At 33.3% G+C, this 25,503-nt stretch overlaps 2 protein-coding genes across 6 annotated transcripts; one reads left to right on the forward strand and one right to left on the reverse strand.

Moving 5' to 3' along the window:
• The first annotated feature begins 952 nt into the window (after positions 1–952).
• LOC117208441 (tight junction protein ZO-1) lies at positions 953–17,849 on the forward strand. 5 transcript variants are annotated; one of them, XM_033449663.1, is made up of 18 exons: positions 965–1,222; positions 1,841–2,045; positions 8,121–8,290; positions 8,587–8,789; positions 8,982–9,413; positions 9,684–9,744; positions 9,828–9,978; positions 10,067–10,218; positions 10,333–10,627; positions 10,730–10,901; positions 10,990–11,215; positions 11,336–11,510; positions 13,572–13,781; positions 13,965–14,309; positions 14,426–14,661; positions 15,223–15,412; positions 15,495–15,907; positions 16,021–17,849. In XM_033449663.1, the coding sequence occupies exons 1-18, from the start codon at positions 999–1,001 to the stop codon at positions 16,022–16,024; spliced, it is 3,864 nt and encodes a 1,287-aa protein (XP_033305554.1). In that variant the 5' UTR covers positions 965–998; the 3' UTR covers positions 16,025–17,849. The 5 variants fall into 5 exon arrangements, with proteins under 5 accessions (XP_033305750.1, XP_033305554.1, XP_033305606.1 ...); XM_033449715.1 differs by lacking the exons at positions 965–1,222; positions 1,841–2,045 and adding exons at positions 3,981–4,635; positions 5,805–7,479; XM_033449782.1 differs by lacking the exons at positions 965–1,222; positions 1,841–2,045 and adding exons at positions 3,981–4,592; positions 5,805–7,479.
• Positions 17,850–17,959: 110 nt separating this feature from the next.
• LOC117208710 (mitochondrial glutamate carrier 1-like) lies at positions 17,960–24,792 on the reverse strand. The gene is made up of 8 exons (XM_033450035.1): positions 24,678–24,792; positions 21,439–21,505; positions 21,105–21,239; positions 20,837–20,986; positions 20,331–20,467; positions 18,894–19,079; positions 18,668–18,818; positions 17,960–18,308 (listed from the first exon to the last, which is right to left on the reverse strand). The coding sequence occupies exons 2-8, from the start codon at positions 21,477–21,479 to the stop codon at positions 18,170–18,172; spliced, it is 939 nt and encodes a 312-aa protein (XP_033305926.1). The 5' UTR covers positions 21,480–21,505; positions 24,678–24,792; the 3' UTR covers positions 17,960–18,169.
• Between the last annotated feature and the right edge of the window lie 711 nt (positions 24,793–25,503).

A 25,503-nucleotide genomic window follows, 5' to 3' on the forward strand; every position in this document is an offset into this window, starting at 1 on the left:
CGATAAAATTCCGACAAAAGTTTCTATCGTTTAACGTTTAATAATTAAACGAACAGAAATGTTCGCAAAAATTGGGAAACTTTCAACAAGAAAATTGCATTAAATGTACATAAGTATTATCTTTTCAATATACGATTATCCTTAACGTCGCTACTTCTCGTTGCTTTTCACATTATATTTCAGTTTGTGGCTCAATTTATTTTGACATCGATGATGCAAATAAAACATCCATCGTCGACTAGCGTTCCTCAGAATTAAAAAGAATTTCTTTTCGGTCATATTGTATTCTTTACATTTGTTGAAAGTTATTAGAATTTGTATTATGAAATCGCAACGTTTTGTTGTTTAATAAATTTTGAGTGCCTAATCCACGACAATTATTAGATTCCTGTCTTTCGATGTGTATTTATTTTTAAATAAACTTGCAGTCTTTCGTTATCGTTCGATAACCACTGTATATTATATTTTTATTATATCTGGTAATTTCAATTCTTCCATCATTTTTATATTTCGTTACATTTAGGAACTCTTTATTTTTCCATCGTTTTGTTGACGAGAATAGGGAATATTCTAAATAGTTTCAAGGTCCATGGAATTATAGCATTTCTAGCGGTCTTCTTGTTGAAAACGAAAGGTAATCTTCCGATTGCAGCATCATCTTACAAAAACTATCCTACGCAGCTGTTACTGCAGTCTACGCGCAATCTAAAGGTATACATACTTACGCTGTTTTATTCTTCAAGATATATTCTCTTAGACTTAACGGCAAACGTTCAATAGAGTCACTATAATAATTAAAAGTAGATCATGTTCTACTTCTTAATTTAGTTTTTAGACTTTTTCGCAAACTAACACCATTCTTCGATTTGTCTATTTATTTTAATTTTGTGTGTGTGTGTGTGTGTGTGTGTGTGTGTGTTTTCTCATTTGACGAATAGAGGACAAAACGCGTCATAATTTGGAGAATACGAAAGCAGTGCGTGAATTTGGAGTTTCGTATGGTCGATAGATCGATCGTTCGTCGAAAGAATTCCAACGACTCATCTGGTATCAGCAACACCCGCTACGATAAGCCAGGTTATGAAACCGCCCACATTTCGAATCGTCCCTCCGCTCACTTTTCACTGTTCTTCCGCAAATTAGTGTTCACCGTTCCTCTAACCGAATATTTCTCCGGCTTGATCGTTAGAAGTTTGTTTCGTCAAGCTTTTCTCGAAGCACGGTAATCGTTTGTGATCGATTCTCGCCTTTCCTCTCGAATGGTGTGTTCTAATAGTGAAAAGTGAAGAAAGTGACTTATGAAACACAAGAAGAGTATATCCCTTGTTAAATTTATTAAATTTTGTTACTCAAAATATTGAATTCTTATGCAATTTGCCTGAAAATTATAGCATCTCGTCGACGTATAATGTCTAGAAATTTACGTTCAACGTCTGGAATTATACTAATCGATGTTAATGCATGCAAATAGCAATAGTAATAGTTAGTAATAGTAATAGTTAGTTAGCAATAGTAATAGCGGCAAAGTTATTTTAAATAGCTCTAAAAAGATTTCAGACACGAAGATAAAGTTCTATTATCATAATTGACGTCAGTATTGAATTTCTATTAAAGGATTATTGAATATTGTTATTTTAAATGGAATATTTACTCAAATAACATTATCTTTGTATACTTAAACATATACTGTTTCAAATAAGACTTTGCGTACAGATCGGTTTAGTAAATATTAAACGTTGTTAGAACTATAATTTTTACGTTCATAAATAATAAGAATATTGTTAAGTTAGTTATGTAAATGCAAATAAATATTGTTTTATTCTTTTATTTCTTAATGTAGTTACCGACGGAGATCGCTAGTAAGAAAACGTCAATATCGACTATTGATCGAGATGAGGATATTCAGTAAATTGTTTCACCATGGCAAGAAGAAGAAAAAACGGCATGATTTAAAAAAAAGTACACAAAGAAGAAGGAACTACGTACCTCAAGATAATTTTCTTTTAGCTGGGAATCAACATGGAAGAGACAGAAGAAGACGTAAGGTAAGCAAAGTGCATTTATTCAAGTAAATGTTATTATCTAACATAACACAAACTATTGTCTCACAGTAGCTACATCTTGTATAATTTTATTATTTTAATAATCTTGTATAATTTAATTTTGAAATTAACTTAACCATAGATTTATCATAGGGGTACCATAAAAAGATGTTAAAAATGTAAGAAATATTTTAGTATTAAACGTATATCAATTATAATATTGATATTATAATATATATTTATAGCGTAGTATTATCATTAATTTAAGGCAAATAATATTTATAAATATTATTTATAATATTTTCTGATTACAACAGAAATTAAAAGCGAGATTCCCATTACAAAAATATTATCCCAATTGACTGGAGGCTTAAAGCCATCGCTAAGAACATACGTAAGGAAAAGCGCCAGTTTAGCTGGAATATGACACACCTCACAAGCAGCTGGAATGTGTCTTTCTGGCTCAGGTATCACTCTTTTGTGTCCCCCGTCCTAGCTTTCTTCTGGATTCGCAGGTAGTAGAATTAGATTGGACGCTGCACAAAATAAACGCAATACAGGTTAAATCCCAAAGATACCTATTTTTCGTGGTACAATAATTACCGACCATCGAGCAATCATAAAGCATACACCTGACGTGAAATGCACTTGAATATAATAATTTATATACTTGTTAATTGAATTAAGAACAAACGAATTAAACATGTTGATTTAATATCGTAATATCGGATAATATAATCTATGACATTAAAAGGAATAATCGATCGAGAGACTAAAGGATTGATTAAAATGGAACAGAATTAGATGTGCTTACATACTGCTTGTTTTGTTGATACGCCAATTTGGCTACTTTCAGCATCTCGTACTGGTCTGCTTATAATACGTGCCTTCATCGTCGTATACGCGCACGTGCTTCAAGTCCAGATGTGACTTTCACATAACGGGTGTTCCAAACCAAGTAAAAATCAGTCGTATCACTAGCATATTTGTTAAGGTAATTGTTATTATATTTATTCATAACAAACAAAGTGAACAATTTCGAAATAATCGAAGACTTTGTGAAAATAATCTAAAATACTATATCGTCTAGGATGTTACAAGCTAATTCGTTATCTTATATTGCATCGATGGAAACTAAACTATCATTAAAAACAGCTAGAATGTGACAGTATTTCATATTTTAATTCAATTATCTTTTTAAATCTTTTCTTGTTCTGCACAGTGTCTCAGCCGTTGATATTTTAAAATCGACAAATAACTAAGGTCACCTTTCTTCTAATTCATTGAACTAGTATAAACATTGTTCGTAAGTAATTGTGTGTGACACAATAACATATACATATAGCGGAGATATAGAATGTGGACATAAATGTTTAAATTGAATCCTTAAACTCGATACACGTATATTGGCTCTGCAGTGTATATATATTATGTGTACGTATGAGTATTATGCGTACGTACATTCGCTACCACTTAAGAGGTAAATATCATACTATGTTGACGTCTTTCATTACAACTTTCTACAAACATAACGATACCATTCGAACATATGGTGAAATAATCAACAATAACGAATATACATATACGAACGCTTAGTTTACGATGTTTCTAGTAACTTGGGTGTTCGGTTAACAGTTCGCTACTGAAAGATCGTGTATGATACAAAGTATTAAAACATTATGTATCGTTTGTACTTAAAAATCTCTAGTCCGAAGAATTTGAATTAAGGTTAGGGTGGGAACGAAACTTCACGTTTTCTTTTACAGATACACCTGTCTTTCTTAGAAATACACTAAAATGAAAAAGCACATGGAACATTCAAAGCACAATGCTTTCTATAATAGTTGGTAGGTGAAAGAATCTTCTACCGGGGTCCTACGTTTTAAATTATATTTAAAAAAAATATGAATTTATGTAAAAATCCATGATCTATGTTTGATCTATTAAAACGATAAATCCAAATACTGGATACACGTTGATGCCTCGAGATCGGGCCCATCACTAGTGAAGCCGAAAACCGGTGCGCAGGCACGCGCATGCTGTGCGCTCCCTACTATTCTCCGGGTCCTCTAGCGTAGGTCCGTGGTGCCCCTACCATTTCCCACTGTCCGCGACACGTTCACTCAAGCAGGCTTCGTACTCCTCCCCGCAGCCGCCAAGCCCGTTTCTCATCCGATTTGCGTCGACCTGCCGCCTGCTTTAACCAAGCCACGCTCCAAACTATACGAGCCGATCTTCGGCCCAAGAATTTCTCGACTTCCCGATATGCGTACAGCCGCCCTAAGCTGCTACAACTTTTGCTCGTGTATATACCGACTTTCGTCTCCGTTTCGAGTGGTCTGAAGTGAACTCAGTGATCGTGCAAGTGCTGCTGCTGAAGCTTTTAAGTGTACATTTTATGGATGAAACATCGCTGGATGTGTAAGAAAAATTGTGCCGTTGCAATTTCAAGTACCGATAGGTGGATCTCGGATTTTCTGGTCTAAAACACACCGTGGGATTTCTGAGCTTCCCTTTTTTAGGCGGACAGCGATTCGTCTGGTTGGAATTGTGAGATGTTTTATTTCGGATCTTTCTCACACCGAATGTTACGGTTTGTTTCGTTTCTGTCCCGAAAATCATTTCGAAAGATTCTTATCTCATTGTCTGATGCAAAAACAGATAGAGTTTCTCAGTTTCGTTTTTCCTATATTATTTATGAATATACGTATTTCGTTGTATCCCCTATAAATATATCGTAGATTATCTCACGAGATTTCTGTAGCACAAAGAAATTCATTTTCGACTGAAATAAGAATATCAACTATAAAACCTAAAGTTTATTTTCTAATGCAACTCGTTTCTTGTTTCTTATTTGCTTTATTCGATAATTACTAAGGAATTTTAAACAATTATTCTACTAATTTTTCTACAACGCTCTGAAACGAATCTTTCACGTTTCTTCGATCCTCTAATATAGATAATCAATCGAATGGTAACTTGTAGTAAGTACTCTAATTAATGTACTCTAATTAAAGAGTAGATGAATGTTTATAGTGGTTTGAGAAATCTCGTCGAGCGAATCTCTAGTAAAACATTACCGGTGGAGTGAACGATGCGGAAGTTGCGGTGCTTCCTTGCTTTCTGAAAATTTGTTCTCATAGAGTCGTTCTTTTCATTGGCCGAGGGTGACTCGGATGATTGGAATTCGTTCTCCGCTGACAACGTGGTGCTGATTTTTCGAATGCAGCAAGATACCTTTTCCCTCAAAGGTTCTCGTTTGCCAAGAGTCTGTACGTTTATAGCAGTTCGAACTTCTCCTTTGTAAATCGAGTTTGGAAAATGGAAGTTTCAATGGTAGTGGAAGCACCGGAACTTTTTCGATATAGAATCTTCCAACCTCGTTCCTCGTTTTTCCGAGCAACAAGTGGTGTTCGACGCAACACCTTGATTATTTCAGCTTTTTACGAATCTCTAAATAAAATGATAATTTACGATAAAATATATCTTTGGTTAAAAGTTTAGCCTAGGTTAAAAGCTACTTATACATTGAAAGTAAAAGTAAATCTAGAATAATATAAGAATATAGGTAAAATTAATCAAATCATCCTATACTGTAATCGATTTAGGGAATGTAGCTGCTATTTTTAACGAGAAGTTTTATTCTTTTTTTTCAACGAGATTAAAAATTAAGAGAAACGAGAGGAATGAAAATTCAGTAAAATTTCTAACGCGAAATGAGCGTGTTCCCTTGTTTTATATATGAATTTTATAAATTTACAGCGTTGTGTGATAGAAGATAATGGACACTGGTGAAAGATATAGACTTGCAGTGCAGTCAGCAAACGTGCGAAAAAGCTAAGTAAATAGATTAGAAGTCCCTTTGTGCGATTTTTATGAAAGACCGCCGATGAAATTGCCGAAGAGAGAACGGAATACGTGTTTCCAATGAAAATATCAAGAAATATCAAGAAATATCAAGAAGGAAATCTTGCGATTCTAACCTCTTGTAAACAACGAAATTTTCAGTGAAACCAAAAGCAAAAAGAAAACGTAATTAATTTATGCCGAGAGAAAAAATTTCGTGGTCGACACGAAACCAAATACAAAAATCTTCGAACGCTACGAAACAAGCTTCAAATATGAAGAATATTCTGAAATGATAGAAACCTACCGTATTACCTTACCGTTGAATGTAAGATAAAACAATTTGGGGCGTATGAAACAAAAAAGAAAGAGAAGAGAAAAGGCGATTAGTCGTTGAGATCGAATTCGGTTAGTCGAGAGACGAAACGTTCAAGATCAACGAAGAAACGTTGGCGTGTAAAATATGGAATTAGAACGATGAGGAAAGTGAAGGTCTGATCGCCCGAAAGGAAAATGGAATTCCATAACTACGCGTTGCTTTGAATTGTCCGCGTGTTGCGCTCATCGTGCACGGTACGCAACGCAATTGGGGAAACTCTTTTATTGGAAATGAGGTCGTGCGATCCTATGGTATAGAGCGTAGAATATCGTAGAATACTCGTACAATAGAACAGAGAGAGAGAGAGAGAGAGAGAGAGAGAGAGAGAGTATCTAGTAGGATAAGAGGGAAAGAAAAAAAGAAAAGAAAAAACGCAAAAAGCCACGTTGGATATATCTGGGATGCACGTGGGATTGGCTGTTTTCACGCCACTGCTTGGGACGGTTGGGACGCCTATGCGTCGGAAAATTCCTCCGAGAAGACGCATACCCCCGTCATTTGTGTAGCTAACTAGAAACGCTAATTAATTTATGACCAACTTTTTAAAAATAAAGTTCAAATCGAATAGGAGGGGAAAAATTAAGAGATTTAAGGTCGAAGGAAAATAGATTTCTATAGCGACAGAATCCAAAAATAAGTTTTTAGGAAAATTTAGTTGTTACGAAATCCGTGGGAGGAATTTTTCCATAAGGCAAGTTTTACGAACAAAGACGGAGAAAGAAATATACGCGAAGGAATTAGAAAAGTTTAATCGAATCTTTAAGGAGAAAATTCGCAAAAAAAAGGAGAAAAAAAAAAGGAAGAAGAAGCTTCGTGAGAATGTCGTGAAAGACAATTTTCCAAAATGAATATATTGATCTCCATTGTTAGGAATGTCCATAAGGGAATTAAGTAAAAACGATGATAAAAAGTGTTGAAATTGAGGCGAGTTTAGGCACGTAAACATTTTTGATCAAAGTTTTGTAGAACAATGATGCAGCTTTAGCTTAAAAGAAAGAGTATATGGATAAGAAAGAATGCACGTGTAGTCAAGATGGTTGTTCAGAGGTGTTAAACGGAAAGACACCGAATTTTCAAGACGAAGTTCCTCAGGGCACGAGAATGGATAGAAACGATAGCAACGTGGGTGTCGGAAATTCGGCTAATCCCCAAAATTCGTCTTCCACGACACACGGTATTCTTCACAATACTTCGGTTGGAACCGATGCACAGGTGCGAATTAACAATCATGCACGAATAAATGAAAGTGTTTCAAAAATATCATTGTCTTTGTTTTACAGAGATAAATACAAAATTTGAAAATATTTCTTCTCGTTATAATTATTATTATTAAAATTCTACGATAAATACAAGGATTTTTATACAAATGTCTTAAAACGAAATTTTGTTGAAAATTAAATCGAATATTGCAATTTATGTAAAACCTGGGTTCTGTTACACCGAACCACGTTACGAATTCGAAATAAAACGTGATCCTGGATTTGGTTCGAGTTAAATGTGTGTTAAGTAGAAGAAGAATCTTGTTAACGCGAACCCCTAGAATTTTCATCCAATTATGTACTTACTCCGCTTGTTTCTTTCTTTTTCTTTTTTTTTTTTCGATTTCTCGCTATCTGTTCACGAGAAACTAAATTCATTGAAATTTTATAAGGTGGGGCGGAGGGGGGGGGGGAGGAGGAGAAGGAAAGAGAAAAGGGAAAGACTCTTCGATATGCCTATGGTATTCTCGAAACAATGTACAAAATTCGTTATCGTAAAACGAATAAGATATGAAAGCACGATAGCGAGTTTCTCATTGTAGATTAAAATACACTGAGTTTTTTCCAACTTATTTTTATACGAAAATTTTTCAGAACGGCGACAGAGCATGGGAGGTTCATCATGTTACTGTTACCAGAGTTCCGGGTTACGGATTCGGTATTGCTGTCTCTGGTGGTCGGGATAATCCTCATTTCACTAACGGCGATCCTGCTATCGCGATTTCTGATGTCTTGAAAGCTGGACCAGCCGAAGGAAAATTGCAGTAAGAACATTTACGGAGATCTTTTGTGTGTGTGTGTGTGTGTGTGTGTGTGTGTGTGTGCGCGCGCGTGCGTGTGCGCATATATATACATATATATATATATATATATTTATTAATTTGATACAATTGTCGTTTCGTATTTTATTTTAGTACTCTAATATCTAAAATATTTGATATATCGATATTTATATAAGATTGTAATTCAAAATTGATTGACTTCTATCAGACAGCAATGAACAGTATAGAAATTACAAATATTTATTGTAATGCCAACACGCGAAATTATCATTTTCTAGAGTAAATGATCGCATAATATCTGCCAATGGAATATCGTTAGAGGGCGCCGATTATGGAGCAGCAATTCGTGTTCTCAGGGATTCCGGATCGACGGTTCTTTTAGTTGTTAAGCGTAGAGCTTCGTCGAATACTTCTGCAAGTATAGGAAATTCCACTCTTCAGAGTCATCGGTTGACTTTAACGAGAAATAATAAAAAAGATGGTAGATAAAACATACTTTTTTTATCCATAATATCTTCCAATAACACCGATCTAAAGACGCTGGTGACTAAATTGAAATTTTCTTAAATTCTGAAATATTACAATCAACATTTGGAATTTAAGAATTAAATTTAATTACCTTTTTTATCGATCTTTCATTTATCGATCGATCTAAATATGTATTTTTCTACAGATTTCGGGATTGTTCTTGGGTGTCGTCTTTACGTGAAAGAAGTAACTCGAGATAACACAGGGGTGAAACCGGGAGACGTTTTAACGCGAATCGGCAGCGTGGCTACGGATAACATGACCTTAAAGGAAGCTAAGAAATTGATGGATCAGTGCAAAGATAGATTGTCGATCGTGGTAACTCGAGACAACTCCTGCTGTCACGTTCAACAACAGGCAAAGAGCGAAACTGGTGAATATGTTTCTGGTACGACGAGTTACAGTAGCCAGAACTTGTACGTTCCACCTCCAACGAGACAACCGATAGAGGACAAGAGCAATCTTGTTCCTAGAGGTCGTGCAAGAGGGCCATTGATGGATGTATCTCTCAGTCAGTTGGATCTTCCTGCGACACCAACGGTAGACCCTCCCAGGCCACCGCCTCCTAGACCAGAAGGTACGATTTCTGCTCTTGTGCTCTATTTATGATTTTCAAAAATACGAAATCTCATGAAACATCTCGTAAAACGAGCAACGTTGTGACGTTTTACGTTTATGACGTTTTAGAATTAAAGAAAGACGTATATAAGAAAACGTATTTTGTTTATTTCGAAATACTTGCATCTCAATTAACTATACTTGTACATGAATTAAATATATTACAATGTAATAATTAAAAATTGAAATGTCAATCAATTGAAAGTGCAACGCCTATATTCTCTTTTAGATTATTACAGCACAAGGAGACAATTGTACGATGAAGATCTATCTAGGAACAAGCTTCCAATGTAAGATGTATCTTTTATTACCACTACCATCGACTATTATGAAATTATTTGTCGCATATTAACTAATATCGATTAACTTTTAGGCCCGATCCTCGATTTATTACTTTCCAAAAAGAGGGATCAGTGGGCGTTAGATTAAGTGGCGGAAACGAAACTGGCGTTTTCGTGACAGCCGTTCAAGCAGGAAGCCCGGCGTCTCTTCAGGGTTTACAACCTGGAGATAAGATTTTAAAAGTAAAATGTTTTATCGATCTCGTTTTAAAATGAACAAAATTGACATTGTGTGTGAAAGCATGTACAACTCTGATCTATGTTATCGTAGATAAACGATATGGACATGAAAGGAGTAACAAGAGAAGAGGCTGTCCTTTTCTTACTTAGCCTCCAAGAACAAATTGATCTGATCGTTCAACACCGACGACAGGAATACGATCAAGTAGTAGCATCTGGAAAGGGCGATTCTTTTCACATAAAGTACGTACCAATTCAAATAGAATTCAAATAGAATTTTAAGAAACTAATATATCATTTAAATCGATATACATTTAAAGATGTATATTTCACGAGAAATCTCGTATCATATTGCAGAACTCATTTCCATTACGAACAACCGCAAAAAGGTGAAATGAGTTTTCGTAGCGGAGATGTGTTTCACGTTGTAGACACGCTGCACAACAGTGTTGTCGGCTCGTGGCAGGTGTTTCGTATTGGTAGGAATAATCAGGAAGTACAAAAAGGAATAATTCCAAATAAAGCACGAGCCGAAGAACTAGCAACGGCGCAATTCAATGCAACCAAGAAGGAAATGAGTGCCAGTGAAAGCAGAGGTAGTTTCTTTAGGAGAAGACGAAGCAGTCATAGACGTTCTAAATCTCTTGGCAGAGTATGTTTCTTTTTATCTACTTGATAAAACTCCTGGCATAATTTATTCGTATAATCGGTTATCATAATGATGTATATTTTTTCTATTGTTTATCATTTTCAGGATCATTGGGACGATGTAGTATTTTCAGACAGTGTTAGCAAATTTCCAGCGTATGAAAGAGTAATCTTAAGGCATCCAGGATTTGTCAGACCCGTAGTATTATTTGGTCCTGTGGCAGATCTAGCTAGAGAAAAGTTGTTGAAAGACTTTCCTGATAAATTCACGTCTCCGCGTGAGTAGCAAAATTTTTTTAATTCACCTTAAAATTAATCGAATAATAATCTAAACGTTCGTTCGTTCGTTCGTTCGTTCGTTCATAGAAATGGAAAATCAGTTAGATGATAACATTGGAAAGAATACAAAGTCATCGGGTATCATTCGACTTAGTGCTATCAGAGAAGTGATGGATCGAGGAAAACATGCTTTATTGGACATCACTCCAAACGCAGTGGATCGATTGAATTACGCGCAATTCTATCCTATAGTCATTTTTCTGAAAGCTGAAACGAAACAAATTATCAAGGAGATGCGTGCCGGAATTCCTAAGTAAGTATCTATCGAACGAATATATTGATGTTGTTTTTCCGACACATATATATTATATGTGTTATACGTGTTGTATGTTTTTCAGACACATAATTAGACAATCTCGGATTTTGATTTCAGATCGGCGCATAAAAGTAGTAAAAAGCTTCTGGAGCAGTGTCAAAAATTAGATAAAATTTGGGGCCATATATTCAGCGCGGTGATTACATTAACCACACCGGAAGCTTGGTATCGAAAATTAAGAGAACTGATCGACCGACAACAACAAGGACTACTTTGGATGAGTCAAACTAAGGTAAGAACGTTTTTACGTTTCCTAACGTTTCTTTCTTCCTTTTTTCCTTTTTTTTTTTTCTTTTTTTTTTGCTCGATACAACAAATAGCACGACCTGGTTTTAAACAACTAATTAAAATAATCAAGACCGATTAGAGTGATTTTCTCTCAAATTACTTGTTTTAATTTGTAATCTAATGTTTACATCAATAGATGAATGATCAGATAAGATGCTTATTTGCGTAAAAGTAAAATAGGGGTATTTAAATTTCAACATCGTACGAATGACGAAATCCCTACTGATGAGAATGAGTGGAATTCCGTTGGTGAAGTTATTTTATAATAATTTATTATAGCCGTCATATGGTCGACACATGACGTGGGAGCCATGTTATTCGTCCGCTAACCCTCGCGAATTACCTCCTCCTCCTGTACCCCCGCCGATTTTGAAGGAAACCATATATCACGACGTAAACGAAAATGACACATATCACACGGACAAGTTATTTTCATTACCTTCTTATCCGTCTTTAACTTCTGATGTTGTCCGTGAGCAATTTTTCGGCTATATTTAAATCCCGCTTTTCCTAGTTAGGTGTCTTGATTATCGCCTTCAAAAGAATTATCTATGTTACTGTTCTCTTGAACATTTGAAATATTTTATTTTACGTATTAACAAAAATCTTGAATTTCTTTCAAATTTCTAAATAAAAAATTTAGTTTTGCACATTAAGTGCAATTTAGTTTTACAATTACAAAATATATTTATACATATCGTTCAATCAAATCGAATTTATTATCATAATCCATGAAAGATTTCTTAATATAGTTCTGTATTAAAGATAACGCGTTGGCGTTGTTATATTTTAAGATATTCGAGGCACCTTATATCTTATGTTCAATTTAATTTGCATGGCTGAATGTTCATAGCTTTAGCGAAAATCATATCAAGTTCAAATGAAATAATCTCACAGTATATTATTGAAACTTTTGTAACTATGTATTTGGAAGCTAGTCAGAATGGAAAAAAGAATATTTTGTAATTTTCTACTTTACTTACTAAAAACATGTATCTAAATTGCGACGTTACGACGAATGAACAAATCTCGTCCATAATCTCGTTGAATGATATAATTAATGTAACTTTAAAAACTCCTTACTTTATTATTGACAAAATTAAATATATATGTTATAGTGAAATGTAATGTACCACCTTTTGAAAGAAACTATACGAACAGTAGAGAAATAGTTTTGTTTTTCTAATAAAAAATCAGTATGTACAAACTTAAAGTGCTGAAAGGGTAATGCTAATTATATTTAAAAAAAAAAAAAAAACTTTTTATCAAGAAATAATCGGAAGGATTCTCTGCAAATTTCAAGTTGCATGATTAGAAATGCAATTTAGGTCAAGAATTAAGAGTATATTGTCGAATAAATAAATAAATAAATATATATAGATAGATAGATAGATAGATAGATAGATAGATAGATAGATAGACATATATACACATATAATATATTGAAATATATAATTAAAACCGTTTTATAGGAATTTTGTTCACCATTCATCCTGCATCTTGCAAAACTAACAAAATGTTCTATGGTATATTTTGTCTTGACTTTGTCATGCGAGCCCTTCTAAGCTGAGTAATTATCGAACGTTTCATTGTCCTCGGACAAACTAAAAAATGATTGAGATATAAAAATATTTTTTAATTAGGAACATTTTATTTCATATTTACGCATAAATCGATTTAATTCTAATTTGCTCTGTAATCTTCAAAGTACCTTAACTGAGTTTCAGAAATTAAGCTTAACCGAATGGCAAGTATTTGTTTTCCGTTTGTATTTTAACCCTTTCAGACATCACTGCCGCGATACAATATTTTTACCTCAACTTTGTTTACAGTTTATAGTTAATTTCATTGGAACGTCCGATTAGTTTTTAACGAACTGAACAATTCTTTATTCAATGACGGTGGATGATCAATGTTTTATGATATTACAAGTGTAAAGGTCTGAAAGGGTTGAATAGAGCATAAACCTCTGTAACGTGTTGTCCTCTGTGTCCTGCGATGATAGCCGGAAGAAGCACTCTCGGATGACTTCCTATTCCCGATGACTTCTCGCCTCTCCTATGCTTCCTCTCCGGAGAGTGACTTGGAACTTAGTCCGGCACCAGCTTTGCCGGGTGCTTTGGGTGCACCGTCTAGATTGAAAAGCAGCTCCGATCCAAGCATCGCTACGCAAGACGACATTGCTGCACCTCCTCCATATTCGACCACTTACCAGGTGAAAAATTCAATTATATTAATCAAGTAATGATTACTTTTATAAAATATTGAATAATCCTGAATTGACTATAAATTCCTTGTGAATTAATGAATTTACAATTATACTGTAGATATAGATATAATACTAGATATTTTAACCATCATAAATAAAATCTAAAGCACTCTATCTGTCTTTCTCTAGCAATCCTTCGAACAACCAAAAAGAAGATCGCAAGGGGGAATGGGAGATGGAAAATACGGATTTTCATTATCAGGACAAGTTAGCAATCAATCAGGATCACCAGAATATTTAGGTGGTTCATTCGAGCCACGATCTTCTTCTCATCATAGTCCTCCCGATTTACCTCCAAGAGTGGATCGTAATGCAAAGCCGAGTAGTCAACAGCAAAGAAACACTATCGGGAGGTCTGCACAAGAACGGTTGCTAAATAAGACAGACTCGGTATTGGACGTTGCAAATTATATAAATGCAACACCTCATAAAGCTAATGCCACATCGTCTCTCGAAAGAGCCCAACCAAAAGCGGTAAGAATGGCTTAATGTCATTATATTATCAATGGACAGCCACATTGGTTTATCATTGAGTGATAATTTAGTAAAAATTATTGTGCTGATTTTAATGTTTCACTACGTGTTCATAGGGAAGCTACGATAGCATGTCTTCTTATGATTCCTATAATAATACAAATGGAAATACCAGTTATGGAGTACCGGGTTTAAGTACGTCAACCGGTCGATTGGGTCCCAATGTCCCAGACGACTTAAAAAGCAGTGGTGGACCGGCAAGACCACACGATCCTTACAGATTCACTAGATCAACTGCGCAACCAATTCCAAATCATGATTCCCAACCACGAACTGATTATGCCAAATACAGGTGTGTTTCTATTATAGGTGGGATCAGGATTTAATTAAACGCATAGCTCGTTATTCTACGGAGGAAAGCTCATATATGAAAATGTTCGAATTCTTAAGCTATATCTGTTTACTGTTCGTCTTTGCATTCTAGAATGATGGCACGAAAACCTCGACCATTGAGGAAAGCCTGTAGAATCTATATTTCTAGTCGAGATACGCTAGTCTGAATTCGTTTCATTCTACCTTTTATTATCCTATATTTCATAGATACTAGCTAGATACACGGGCATTCGTATAATTTTAATCGTCATTTACTATACAAAAGATCATACAATTATTCTTAAAAAACTTCATTTTGGATTTTGAATGCACTACACTGTTATTAAGGCTGCTATTATTAAGACCATTCATTTATTTTATATATTGGATTTCTAGCTTTTATTTTATAGATTAAATATTTCTCGCCTTAGATATCTTATTTTTGTTTTTCATGATCTTTATTATTATTTATCCAGTATCTATCGCTAGAATATTTTGCTTCGTATCTGTACGCTAGAATATTTTGCTTCGTATATTGTAGCCGCACAACTGATTACAAGTCGATAACGTTACCGCAAAATAAACCTGGAGGATCCTACAAGCCAATACCCCCTCCGAAACCAAAAAACTATAGGCCACCACAAACGAGTTTGACTCAAACAGAAAATAACGGAAATGAAGTAAATAATACTCATCAACATTCAAAGAGTTATTCCATTGCTACTTCTCATGTAAGTGAAGTATTTTTACGAAAGGCTGTTCTCGTGTATAAACATTAAGAAAAAACATTAAAATAAGAAATTTTGATTTTAGGTAGAAGGTATCAATAATGTCCAACGAAATAGTGGACAGTATTATTACAATATACCACCACCAAATCGACATGATTCAAATCTCGGAAATTCACATCACAATTTAAGTCACCTATCTACGCCTGCGCACAATCACAGTTTGAGTCATACGCATGCGCATTGTAGCCCGCCAATGTCGACTCATAGTCATAGTAATAGTGCCAGTCAGTTAAGCCTCGGTCTTTCACATAATAGAAACAGTGTTAATCACAACGGGTACGTCGTCAACAATGGACACAATGCACCTGGACAAAGTTTCCCAACGAGTCCAGGACATAATCGGGAACCGAGTGGACTAGATCTCGCTGGAAGCAGGGAACAGAGAGGAAGCGCTTTTGAACTTTATCGCAAACCTGTACACCATTACAACGCGAGGTAAACCTTAAATTTGTTACGTTTCATTTATATCTTCTTTCATATATTACAGCGTTCAAACTGTCAGTCGTTTGAAAAAAAAACTAATACAGAAAATCTTTTTCTTATTACAGTTAACAAGTGCAAAGATTTATCATTTTTTTAATGAAAAAGAAAAGATTAGAATTATTAGTCTTGTTAACTTGACATTAATGATAGAGAACATGAATATTTGTACGTCGTGATAAACCTATAAATGACAACGAATATACATAATGAGAAAGAAGATCTCGCAGGAAGGATTAATAAATAACTAGGAAATTGAATCTATCTCGTCCTTTTTTCACTTTCACTTTGTATATACGATTTTAATAATAATAATAAAAAGAAAAAAAGAAACAACATATAATAAAGTCCTTGCAAAAAACAACCGTTAAATAACATTTTTAATAAAAATTGTACTAATGAAACAAAATCTCATCATTTCTCTCATCTTTTATGGGAGAGAAATTTGTGCTTGAACAACTTATGCAAAAAAATAAATTTCCTTAGGAGTATTTTTGAAGAACCGCCAAGATTTACTTCTGTACAATGTCAATATACATCGATAACATGAATATTTTTATTATATATCTAGAATTTCTTTTACTAGTAAAATTGACAATAAATCCCCATATTTGGGAAATTTCTTCTAGTATCTCTCCACAAAATTTCCTAAGAAGGAAAACGGAAGAACAATTTAACTCTCAATTGTTGCGATATTTAATAAATATTTTAAACAGATACAAATCTATAAATGCATCTGAAGATAAATAATTATAAAAGATAGAAATAAGTATAGAAATATTTCAAACAACATAAATTAAAACGACTTGAGGTTCTTTAATAAGTTAGCTATGTTTATGATAATCGTATAATTATGTTAACAGAACATAGAATAACAATATGTTAAACTTTAATTTAAAACATACATTAAAACAAAACATTAATTTACAAAATTTAAAATACAACAAAACTATGCATTCCTTGATGCATGATTTTTATATTTTATAATCATACCAATTAAGAGTTATTTCCTATTATTTGATTCTTAAAGATATAGCAATGATCTGACGACAGCATTAACTAGAATTCACAAATGAAATTATGTAATCTCTTACAAAATGTAAGCTCTTGTTATCACGGTAGACTATACCAGTGTTCCCATCATTACCCAACATAATATATACAACATAAATAATTTAGTCGATTTTTTCGCGATATTTATTAACGATATGATGTATAATACGTGCTTAGGTATGTCATACTTTATGTTTATAAATTTTTCCGCAAACATATTCGCGTTCCATTTATATATAAAATAAAACAAAGATGTAAAAATAATCGTCTATCTTACTTTGCAGATACCTTAATAACTTATTGTAAATGTTATAAAAAACTAAAATGTGAAATAAAAAAGTATATAAAGAAAGTTGGAAACACTGGTTGTTGAAGAAGTAATTCATACGAGGGATAGGTAAGATGGGAATAATAGAATCCTAAGATTTATAATTAGTTCGTCAATAGTGAAAATAAGCGAATTCGATCGCAAATTACGAATTTCATTCTCATTCGATAATAATATTAAGTCAAAATCAACGTTATCATTTATAAACGGTGACCTAGCCTTCGCAATAGCTCACCAGAACCTTGATTATCTGAAGAGACAATCACAAAAACACATAGAAATAAATTCATGAGATTAACTGCCTAATTACATTGAATTTCTTCTTCTCTGCTTCTATTATACTCAAATTCTATCTTATAATTTAATTCGATGAGACATGTATCAAACTTAAAATCATATTACTATTGAAATGCTGTGTAATTTTTGATATTTTGTTAAGTTTTAAGCCGTAGAGAGGTTTTCATTTTATTTACAACTCTATTTTATTTTGAGAGCTTTATTGCACTATGAAATCTTCAAAAAAAAAAAAAAAAAAAAAAAAAAAAAAAGACAAACAAAATTAAAAGTAATTGCAATTAAAAGAACTATTATAATAATACATAAATATCAAAAATAAAAAAAGACACTTCTGTACGTCGATAATTTATCAAATAAACATTAAATACATTTTGCGCGCGTCCGATAACCAAGGTTCTCAGGTAATTAAGAAAAGAACAACTCACTTACTCAGCAACTAGCGAACCGTATTAAGCGAACATACATCTATTACGCGCCAGTTATTGTCAGTTTAATCCCAGAGTATTCTAAGACGACACAGAAGAAGAAGAGGGCGATGTTCATTTAAGACCCAATAGCCATTCTGCGACGCCGAGGTAGTAAATGGTTTGTGCAATCCCGAAAAGGGGTGCTATCACGATCATTCTGCACGCTCCACCTTTGAAGAATGCAGTTGGACCTTCGTTCTTCAATGTTTTACTACAAAATAGATAAATAGTAATTATACTATTTCAGTATTTTTACACAATTTTCTAAAGTTATCCAAAATATTAATATTTTTCTATTATCTTTTTTATTAACGCATTGGCATTAACTGATTGGTATAGTTATCTGTCATACAATCTGAAACATTATATCCGTTTCTTATTAATTTGATTTTCAGTTATTCAAGATAACGATATTTTCACCACATTCAGAACTGAATATTTTTTGGTCAACCATAATAATTCTTTGGTTGAGGAAAGATAACGCACACAAGAAACATTAGCGTGAAAAGATTATTATGCATTAACGGGATAATTAAGATGATTATAATTTTATACGAATGTCACACTCACGTTATGCAGTCCAGTACACCATCGTATGTTGGTTCACCGGGTGCCTTTTTGATTACTTGCAATCTTGTTTTGATTACGTCAAACGGATTCACTGATAATGCAGCTATAGAACCAGCGATACAGCCAGACAAAAACGAACACCAAAATACGGCTAGCCGATGAAACAAAAAATGTTAATTAAATCTTTGAACTATAAATAAATGTTCAGAATGAGATCGAAACTTACAGGAACCATCCTCTCTCTTTGGCCCAACATCGTTCAGTCTAGCGAATAGTGGGAAGTAAATAATGGAAAATGTGACATCTCTAAGCGCTGTTGCACCAGTACCTTGATAAAGTCCCAAAATGCCTCTTTTCCGCAATAAATCTTTCGTTAATGATAAAGCCGACACCTTTGGTACAACTTTCCCAGCTGTAATAATTATTCGTATTTACATGCCATAAATTAATCCTGCCACATAAATAATAAGTAACAAATAATCGTCGACATTTTGCTATTAATTGTTCCATCGATCATTGTAATTGAAAACTTAAATCTTAGAAATGTTGTATCTTTGAGAAAGAATTGTACGTTTAAGAAATTTTAATGTTAAATTTGAAAATTATGCTATGCTTATTTTAGGTATAACGGATTTTTTAATACAGTACTTTTTTATACAAATAACGCTACTAAAATCATAAACATAACTAACGCATTCGCTGCCATTAAAATACGGCCATACTGTTCCATTTGTCGTTCTTTTTATCAGACTGCACAAAAGCAAACTGCAATGATTACGTCAGCAGTATTACGACGATAATTAAATCTATGTAACGTTATGCGCCAGTGGCAACGAATGCGTTAATGAATTCCGGTCAGCTGTTAGTTTTATATTTTATATCGTAAAAGGTGAATAACCAGTACACACAAAGAGAACCTTTGACACGAAGGAGGGAGACACACCTCGATAAATCAGGCATAACATAAAGAATTAAATCTTAAAAAATGGACAAGAGAAACTTAATCGTGAAAAACACCAGGTTGGAGTAGACGGATTAATTAATAATTTCATTTTAAGAGAAGAACACTGCTTGTGAAGAAACGTGATGTTTTATGTTAGGAAGTAAAAAAATTAAAAAAAAAATATATCTATTTTGTAAAAGAATTTTGTAAAAGGTATTAAATTTCTTCCTCAAGGAAAACATTTGTAGAACAAGTCAAAGTTCCAAAAATCAAAATTTGATCCTGGAGAGTGCGTTAACAATAACAACATTTCTATTCTAATCTTGAAACAAACGCATTCCTCTCAAACCGTTTACAGGTCCATATTTGATACGTTGCCATCCGTCTGCAATTAAATCTTCCCGTCCTGAAATTTTTATCGGCTATCGCGGACGTCATGTAGCTGTAAAAAATACGAATCGAACGAAATCAAATTTCCCGAATCCAAATCTAGATCGCAATTCATTCCACGTTTCAGTGAATGTACTTGAGAAATTTGTGATATACGTTAACGTAAATAGAATGTAAAATATTTTACGTGCTCTGTGAAAGAATTACTTTCAAATTATTAATAATTGTGCTCGTTCAATGTTTTCAAAATCATTTTAGCCTAATTGTAAAATAAGGTTTTTTGTAAATAATTTGGTTTCTAATTAATTGCTAATATTTTACGAAATTTACCTTCCTTTGCTGCTGCCGCTACTCGTCCAGCATCTTGCATTTGGATTTTCAGTAGTTCCATCGGTGTTGTGACGATAATTTGACATGCTCCAGCTAATCCACCGGCAAGCATTTCACGTTCTAGTGGCAGTTTCTGTCTGTGCAGAAAATCGATAGATTTTAACTATCACTGCTATTAGCTATACTTTAACTACCAACATTGTTATCTCTGTATAATTATCAACATTAATATTAGATTAGTATTAATGTACATTAAACACACACACACGTGCGTGCGTGCGTGCGCATACGCACATATGTATATGTATACATGTATATATAGTCATGAATATACCCTATATCGACATTATATCGAGATATGAATATTAATGTCGGTATCAATATCGATCGATCAATATAGGTTATAGACATCACTATTATACATACCAGCGTATGTATGTAGTACTATTCTTAATAGTATGCACATCTTTACTTAACACTTAATTGTTATTGGAAGAATAACATACCCAGGCCCTGTAGATAAGTAATAACGAAATGTATCGTTGGCAGTGAGTTTGATTGCCTTTTCTGGTGTGATTAAAAGAATGTTCACACCAGATCCTTTATACATGCCAAAGTAGCCTTCAGCAATGTAAGTCTTCTTAAAGCAGTCAAACCTGAAATATATCATTTTTATGATTAATTAGAAAAACCATTACATTTTATTTTGTACAAGTTGACTCAATGTGATTATCCTATTTTCTTAAAGATTTATCGGAAGCTATAATCACTTACATTGATTTGTACATTCGTTCGCCACTAGGGCCAATAACTTGATTCTGTAATCGTGTTTTAACCAAGTCCAGTGGGAATACCACAGAGACACCGATGATACCTGCGATCCCGCCATTTATAATTTTTGGAAGAAGTCTAAAATTTATTTGCGACATATATATATATGTGTGTGTGTGTGTGTGTGTGTGTGCGCGCGCGCACACACAAATATACTGGTAATTTATTAATTGTTGATTAAGCGTAAATTTGTACACGCTTGTGCCATAACATCGTTACGGTGAGAATCAAATATATTTGTTAGTTATGTTTTTCTTGTATCGAACGGATTACTTACTTAAATTGATCTGGAACTTTTTTCACGCTGTCCTTTTCCATTGAAACTATAATTTATAATTTCCTTCCTGTTACAAAATTACATGTGGTAAATATACGATAATGATTATATACACTTGTTATTGTATACAAAATTACGCAACACAATTACATTCTATGTATTATAATTATTTTTGGATAAAGACAGTGGATTATATTTTTAAAGCGGTAAAAAATTAATACGAAAATTTGAAAATGTCTTGAACAGGGATTATTCTAAAGTTGATCATATATCTTAATTTCCTGATCACTGATTCTATTTGTATTTTTATTCAATATTCATTACATGTAGGTAAATATTTCTTTTAATAAAATATTGTTCTTCGTTATGCAATTTTTCGTTGGTAATTATCTTCTTCTAAAAACCTACAATAAAATAAGAAACTTTTTGATCTTTTTTCTTCCAATTAAGTGCATTATCGATATCAAATTTAGATTTGCATACACATATACTGTATCTTATATAAACTTTCAATTAACAGCAATCAATGTACGTAACGGCAAAGAGTTATATTTTCATCTTGATGGATAAAATTATGTACTAAAATAATATTGTAATATAAATAAGCATATGGAAAGTATCTGTTCGTCATTAGGTTCTAAGGATTACGAAAAGTTTTCTGTACATACAACTTACACGCATATGTATAATGACACGTGCACAACTATGGATGCAAATGGTCCTTCTTATACTGGCAACATTGCCACTTTCAACTACCATTTCTCGGCGAGAAATATGACCTGGACACATCATTGATTTCTTACGAAAGCCAGAGCTTCCAGCAGACGTCGCGTCGTAACCATCAGTTTGACTAGCAACGACCATTCAAATATTATGAGAGACTAGTAAATATGTATGGCGAATTACACTTTCTCTGTTATATTGAGTTAAAGGTTTCAGTTAAGTTTTCTGAATAAAAAAAGGTGATAATACATGAAGAAACAATAACTTTAACGTTGCATGACTTTTAAAAACGTTTATTTTAATTCAGTATACATATCTAAAAACATACTGGGTGTCCCAGCAATCGTGGTACAATCGACAATAGGATGATTTTACGCGAAGAAAGAAGTCGAAAATATACAATAAAATTTATTCATAAAATATTTCGTTTTCAAGAAAAATAAATCTGAAAATTTATTGCGCGCGTATACTAGGTCAGTTCTTAACTTGCATTTTTATCTTATTTTCTCGTATACATAGAATAATCATCTGCTGATTGTTTACACGTATCTAACCTGCGATTAGTCAAGTTTAAGCATACTTGACAAATTTTCAAACTCGATTTTCTTGAAAACGAAGCGTCGTATGAAAAAGCGTTTATTCTATATTTTTAATTTGTTTTTTCACACAGAACCAGCATTATTGTCGACTGTACCACGATTGCTGGGACATCCTGTAACCATGTTCGTAAATAAGGTTTCCTTTTAAATTTCTTTCCTCAAGTTTCACTCTTTACGCTTAGACGAAAATCGAGCAATCAGCAAGTTGTAAAATAATCCTACTCAAGCCTTTCAACGTTTTCAGCGATTTTCGATGCGTTACAATTCGAGGGGTTTCGACACAAGTGTCGATCGATTTCTCTTCAATGAATTCCGTCATCGCGACGAACTCTACGAGGTCGGTTTCACTGAATACATAAACCGAGATTTTTTTCTTTTCGTTCTCTCTCTCTTTCTTTTCTCTTTTTCTTTTCTTTTTTTCTTTTCTTTTTTTTTCTTTTAAATTACCTACACGATTAAAGCCTATGTTATAAAGTGAAAATACACAAATTGGTGTCACAAATGTACTGATTTTACTAACAATTTTTGCTCGTCATGTTTACCCTAAATATGTTGGCAACTTCGGTAACTAAAGTAATAATGGTTTGATATTTCAAACTCCATGAAATTTCAAGGAAATTTCAATTTGCGTACAACTCTGCGATTGATTTACTAACTACATATTTTAAAACTTCTCACACTTTGCAGTCTCACACAAATATTATAAATTCTATTCAATCATATAAATCCTTTCATTTCAATCCATTTCAATCATATAAACTCTTTTCACATTATTTTAAATAATCACTAAACCGCGGATTTTTATATATTTATGGGAAATTGAAAGGTGCAAAAATATTCAGGATGCACATGAAATGCGAAAATATATAAAATATCTAAAATACAATACTTGTTATTAATACTTAATAGATAAAACAATTTCTGTGTAGATTCCATTCCTTTAATAATGTTTATAGAAATATTAATTTCCATAAATATCCGCAGTCTAATAGTAACGTTTTTGAAAGACGGAAAACAATTTGTGTTATAGACTAATTTGAGCTTCTGCATCTCTGAATGTTATCGTTCAACCTTGAACGTTAGTAGTATAACAAAAAAGATAAAGGAATCATTATATAACGAATTGATATCTGCACAATTGCAAGTGCAGAATTGCATTATGCACAGATACATATTCGCTAAATCTTATTGCAGATAACTAAAAACTTATATACATGTGAAAGCATATGTACACAACGTATACATACATAACGATATCCCGCGATGAAATTAATATGTCTAAATCTGTATAACTTTATTTCAACGTAAATGACAATGTTAACAGACAACGTAATATCGCCTCACGAGCAAATATATGAATGGAAAGTAAAATATTAATAAGAAAATAAGTAGGTATATATCTGTGAAGAAGCTATAAGCGATATCTTAAGCACGAGAATCAATAATCTATCGATTATATACGCATCAGTTAAGTATTATCAGTTGAGCATTAAACGATGAATATCTACGTACATAAACAATTAAACGTTAAATATGGAAGAAGCAATAAAGTAGGTTAGGTAACGACCATACCACCTGAAACCATATACTAGAAAGGTTAGATTTTAATTTAGAAAAAATACTTCAACAACTTCCTTCACAGACTATCTCGCTATTATTTTCAGCCGCTTACATTTCATGGAAAACGGCTTTTCAATCAAACAAAGATCTTTAATCACGAATCCTCGAAAATTCAATTTCTTCAAATATCCTGACAGAAGTCTACCGATCAATGTTAATGTTAACAATAAACAGTAAAAAGCGTAAAACAATACAAATGTGAATAGTCAAATTGGCATTGGCAAGTCATATTTTTCAGGTAGTTGGTAAAATTTTGGAATGACAGCCAACCGGAAATTCAGCAGAAGACATACTCACCGATTGAAAATGGAGAGTGATCGTGGTCGTGGTAGTGGTCGCTCACAGAATTTCGTTGACAAAAAGCAGTTCTTATCATCGAGAGCGATAGTAGGGATGACGTAGGAAGCTCAATCTCAAACAGGCAGTGTGACTAGCATGATACCCGGGAGATTTCGTTTTCACCGAGGATCTGAAGAGATAAAAGAGGACCACGGACCACGGACCACGGGTGGAACCGTCGTTCACTTACGTCACAAGTTACGCACCAATCGCAATGGCCTGTATCAACGAAAGAAAGAGAGGGAATATTTATGAGCGACGATAGTCTTCGTTTAAATGTTTAAATAGTATAAATTAAAGCAATTATTGATAAATATATTTGCCAATCAATTGAAATGTATTTGTATTAGATACTTAATTTGGACTATAACTTGAATAGAAATGAATCTCATTGTTTGACGTATAATTAAATGTACAGGGTGTTTCAGTATTAGGGTGTTTCAGATGGTACAGGCAAAGTGGGGTTATTCTTTATAAAAGAATAAGAACAAAATATATAGAACGAAGTACATAGAATGAAATTTTTTTCATTTAAGGCTTCGTTTTCGAGAAATTGAAGATTGAATATTTATCAAGTATACTTGAACTTTGTTAATTTCGAACCGGATTGAATCGAATAATAGATGAAAAATAATTGTATCGGTAAAAGTAAGTAAAAAATGTAACGTAAAATTTTGTCATAGGACGTTCCATTTTTGAGAAAATAAAAATTCAAAATTAATCAAGCGTGCGTGTATCAAACTATTTTCTTGAAAACGAGGCCTTAAACGGAAAAATTTTATTC

The sequence above is a fragment of the Bombus bifarius genome, unplaced genomic scaffold (assembly GCF_011952205.1).
Source record: "Bombus bifarius isolate JDL3187 unplaced genomic scaffold, Bbif_JDL3187 scf7180000007964, whole genome shotgun sequence".
Classification (NCBI taxonomy): Eukaryota; Metazoa; Arthropoda; class Insecta; order Hymenoptera; family Apidae; genus Bombus; species Bombus bifarius.

Coding starts and splice junctions, on each gene's coding strand:
- LOC117208441 (XM_033449663.1), top strand. CDS start 999: ATGGTCGATAGATCGATCGTTCGTCGAAAGAATTCCAACGACTCATCT. Junction 10,902..10,989: donor TGATAAATTCACGTCTCCGC/GTGAGTAGCAAA, acceptor GTTCGTTCATAG/AAATGGAAAATCAGTTAGAT. Junction 11,216..11,335: donor ATGCGTGCCGGAATTCCTAA/GTAAGTATCTAT, acceptor TTTTGATTTCAG/ATCGGCGCATAAAAGTAGTA.
- LOC117208710 (XM_033450035.1), bottom strand. CDS start 21,479: ATGGAAAAGGACAGCGTGAAAAAAGTTCCAGATCAATTTAA. Junction 21,240..21,438: donor AAAGTTCCAGATCAATTTAA/GTAAGTAATCCG, acceptor AATAAATTTTAG/ACTTCTTCCAAAAATTATAA. Junction 20,468..20,836: donor TACTTATCTACAGGGCCTGG/GTATGTTATTCT, acceptor TTTTCTGCACAG/ACAGAAACTGCCACTAGAAC.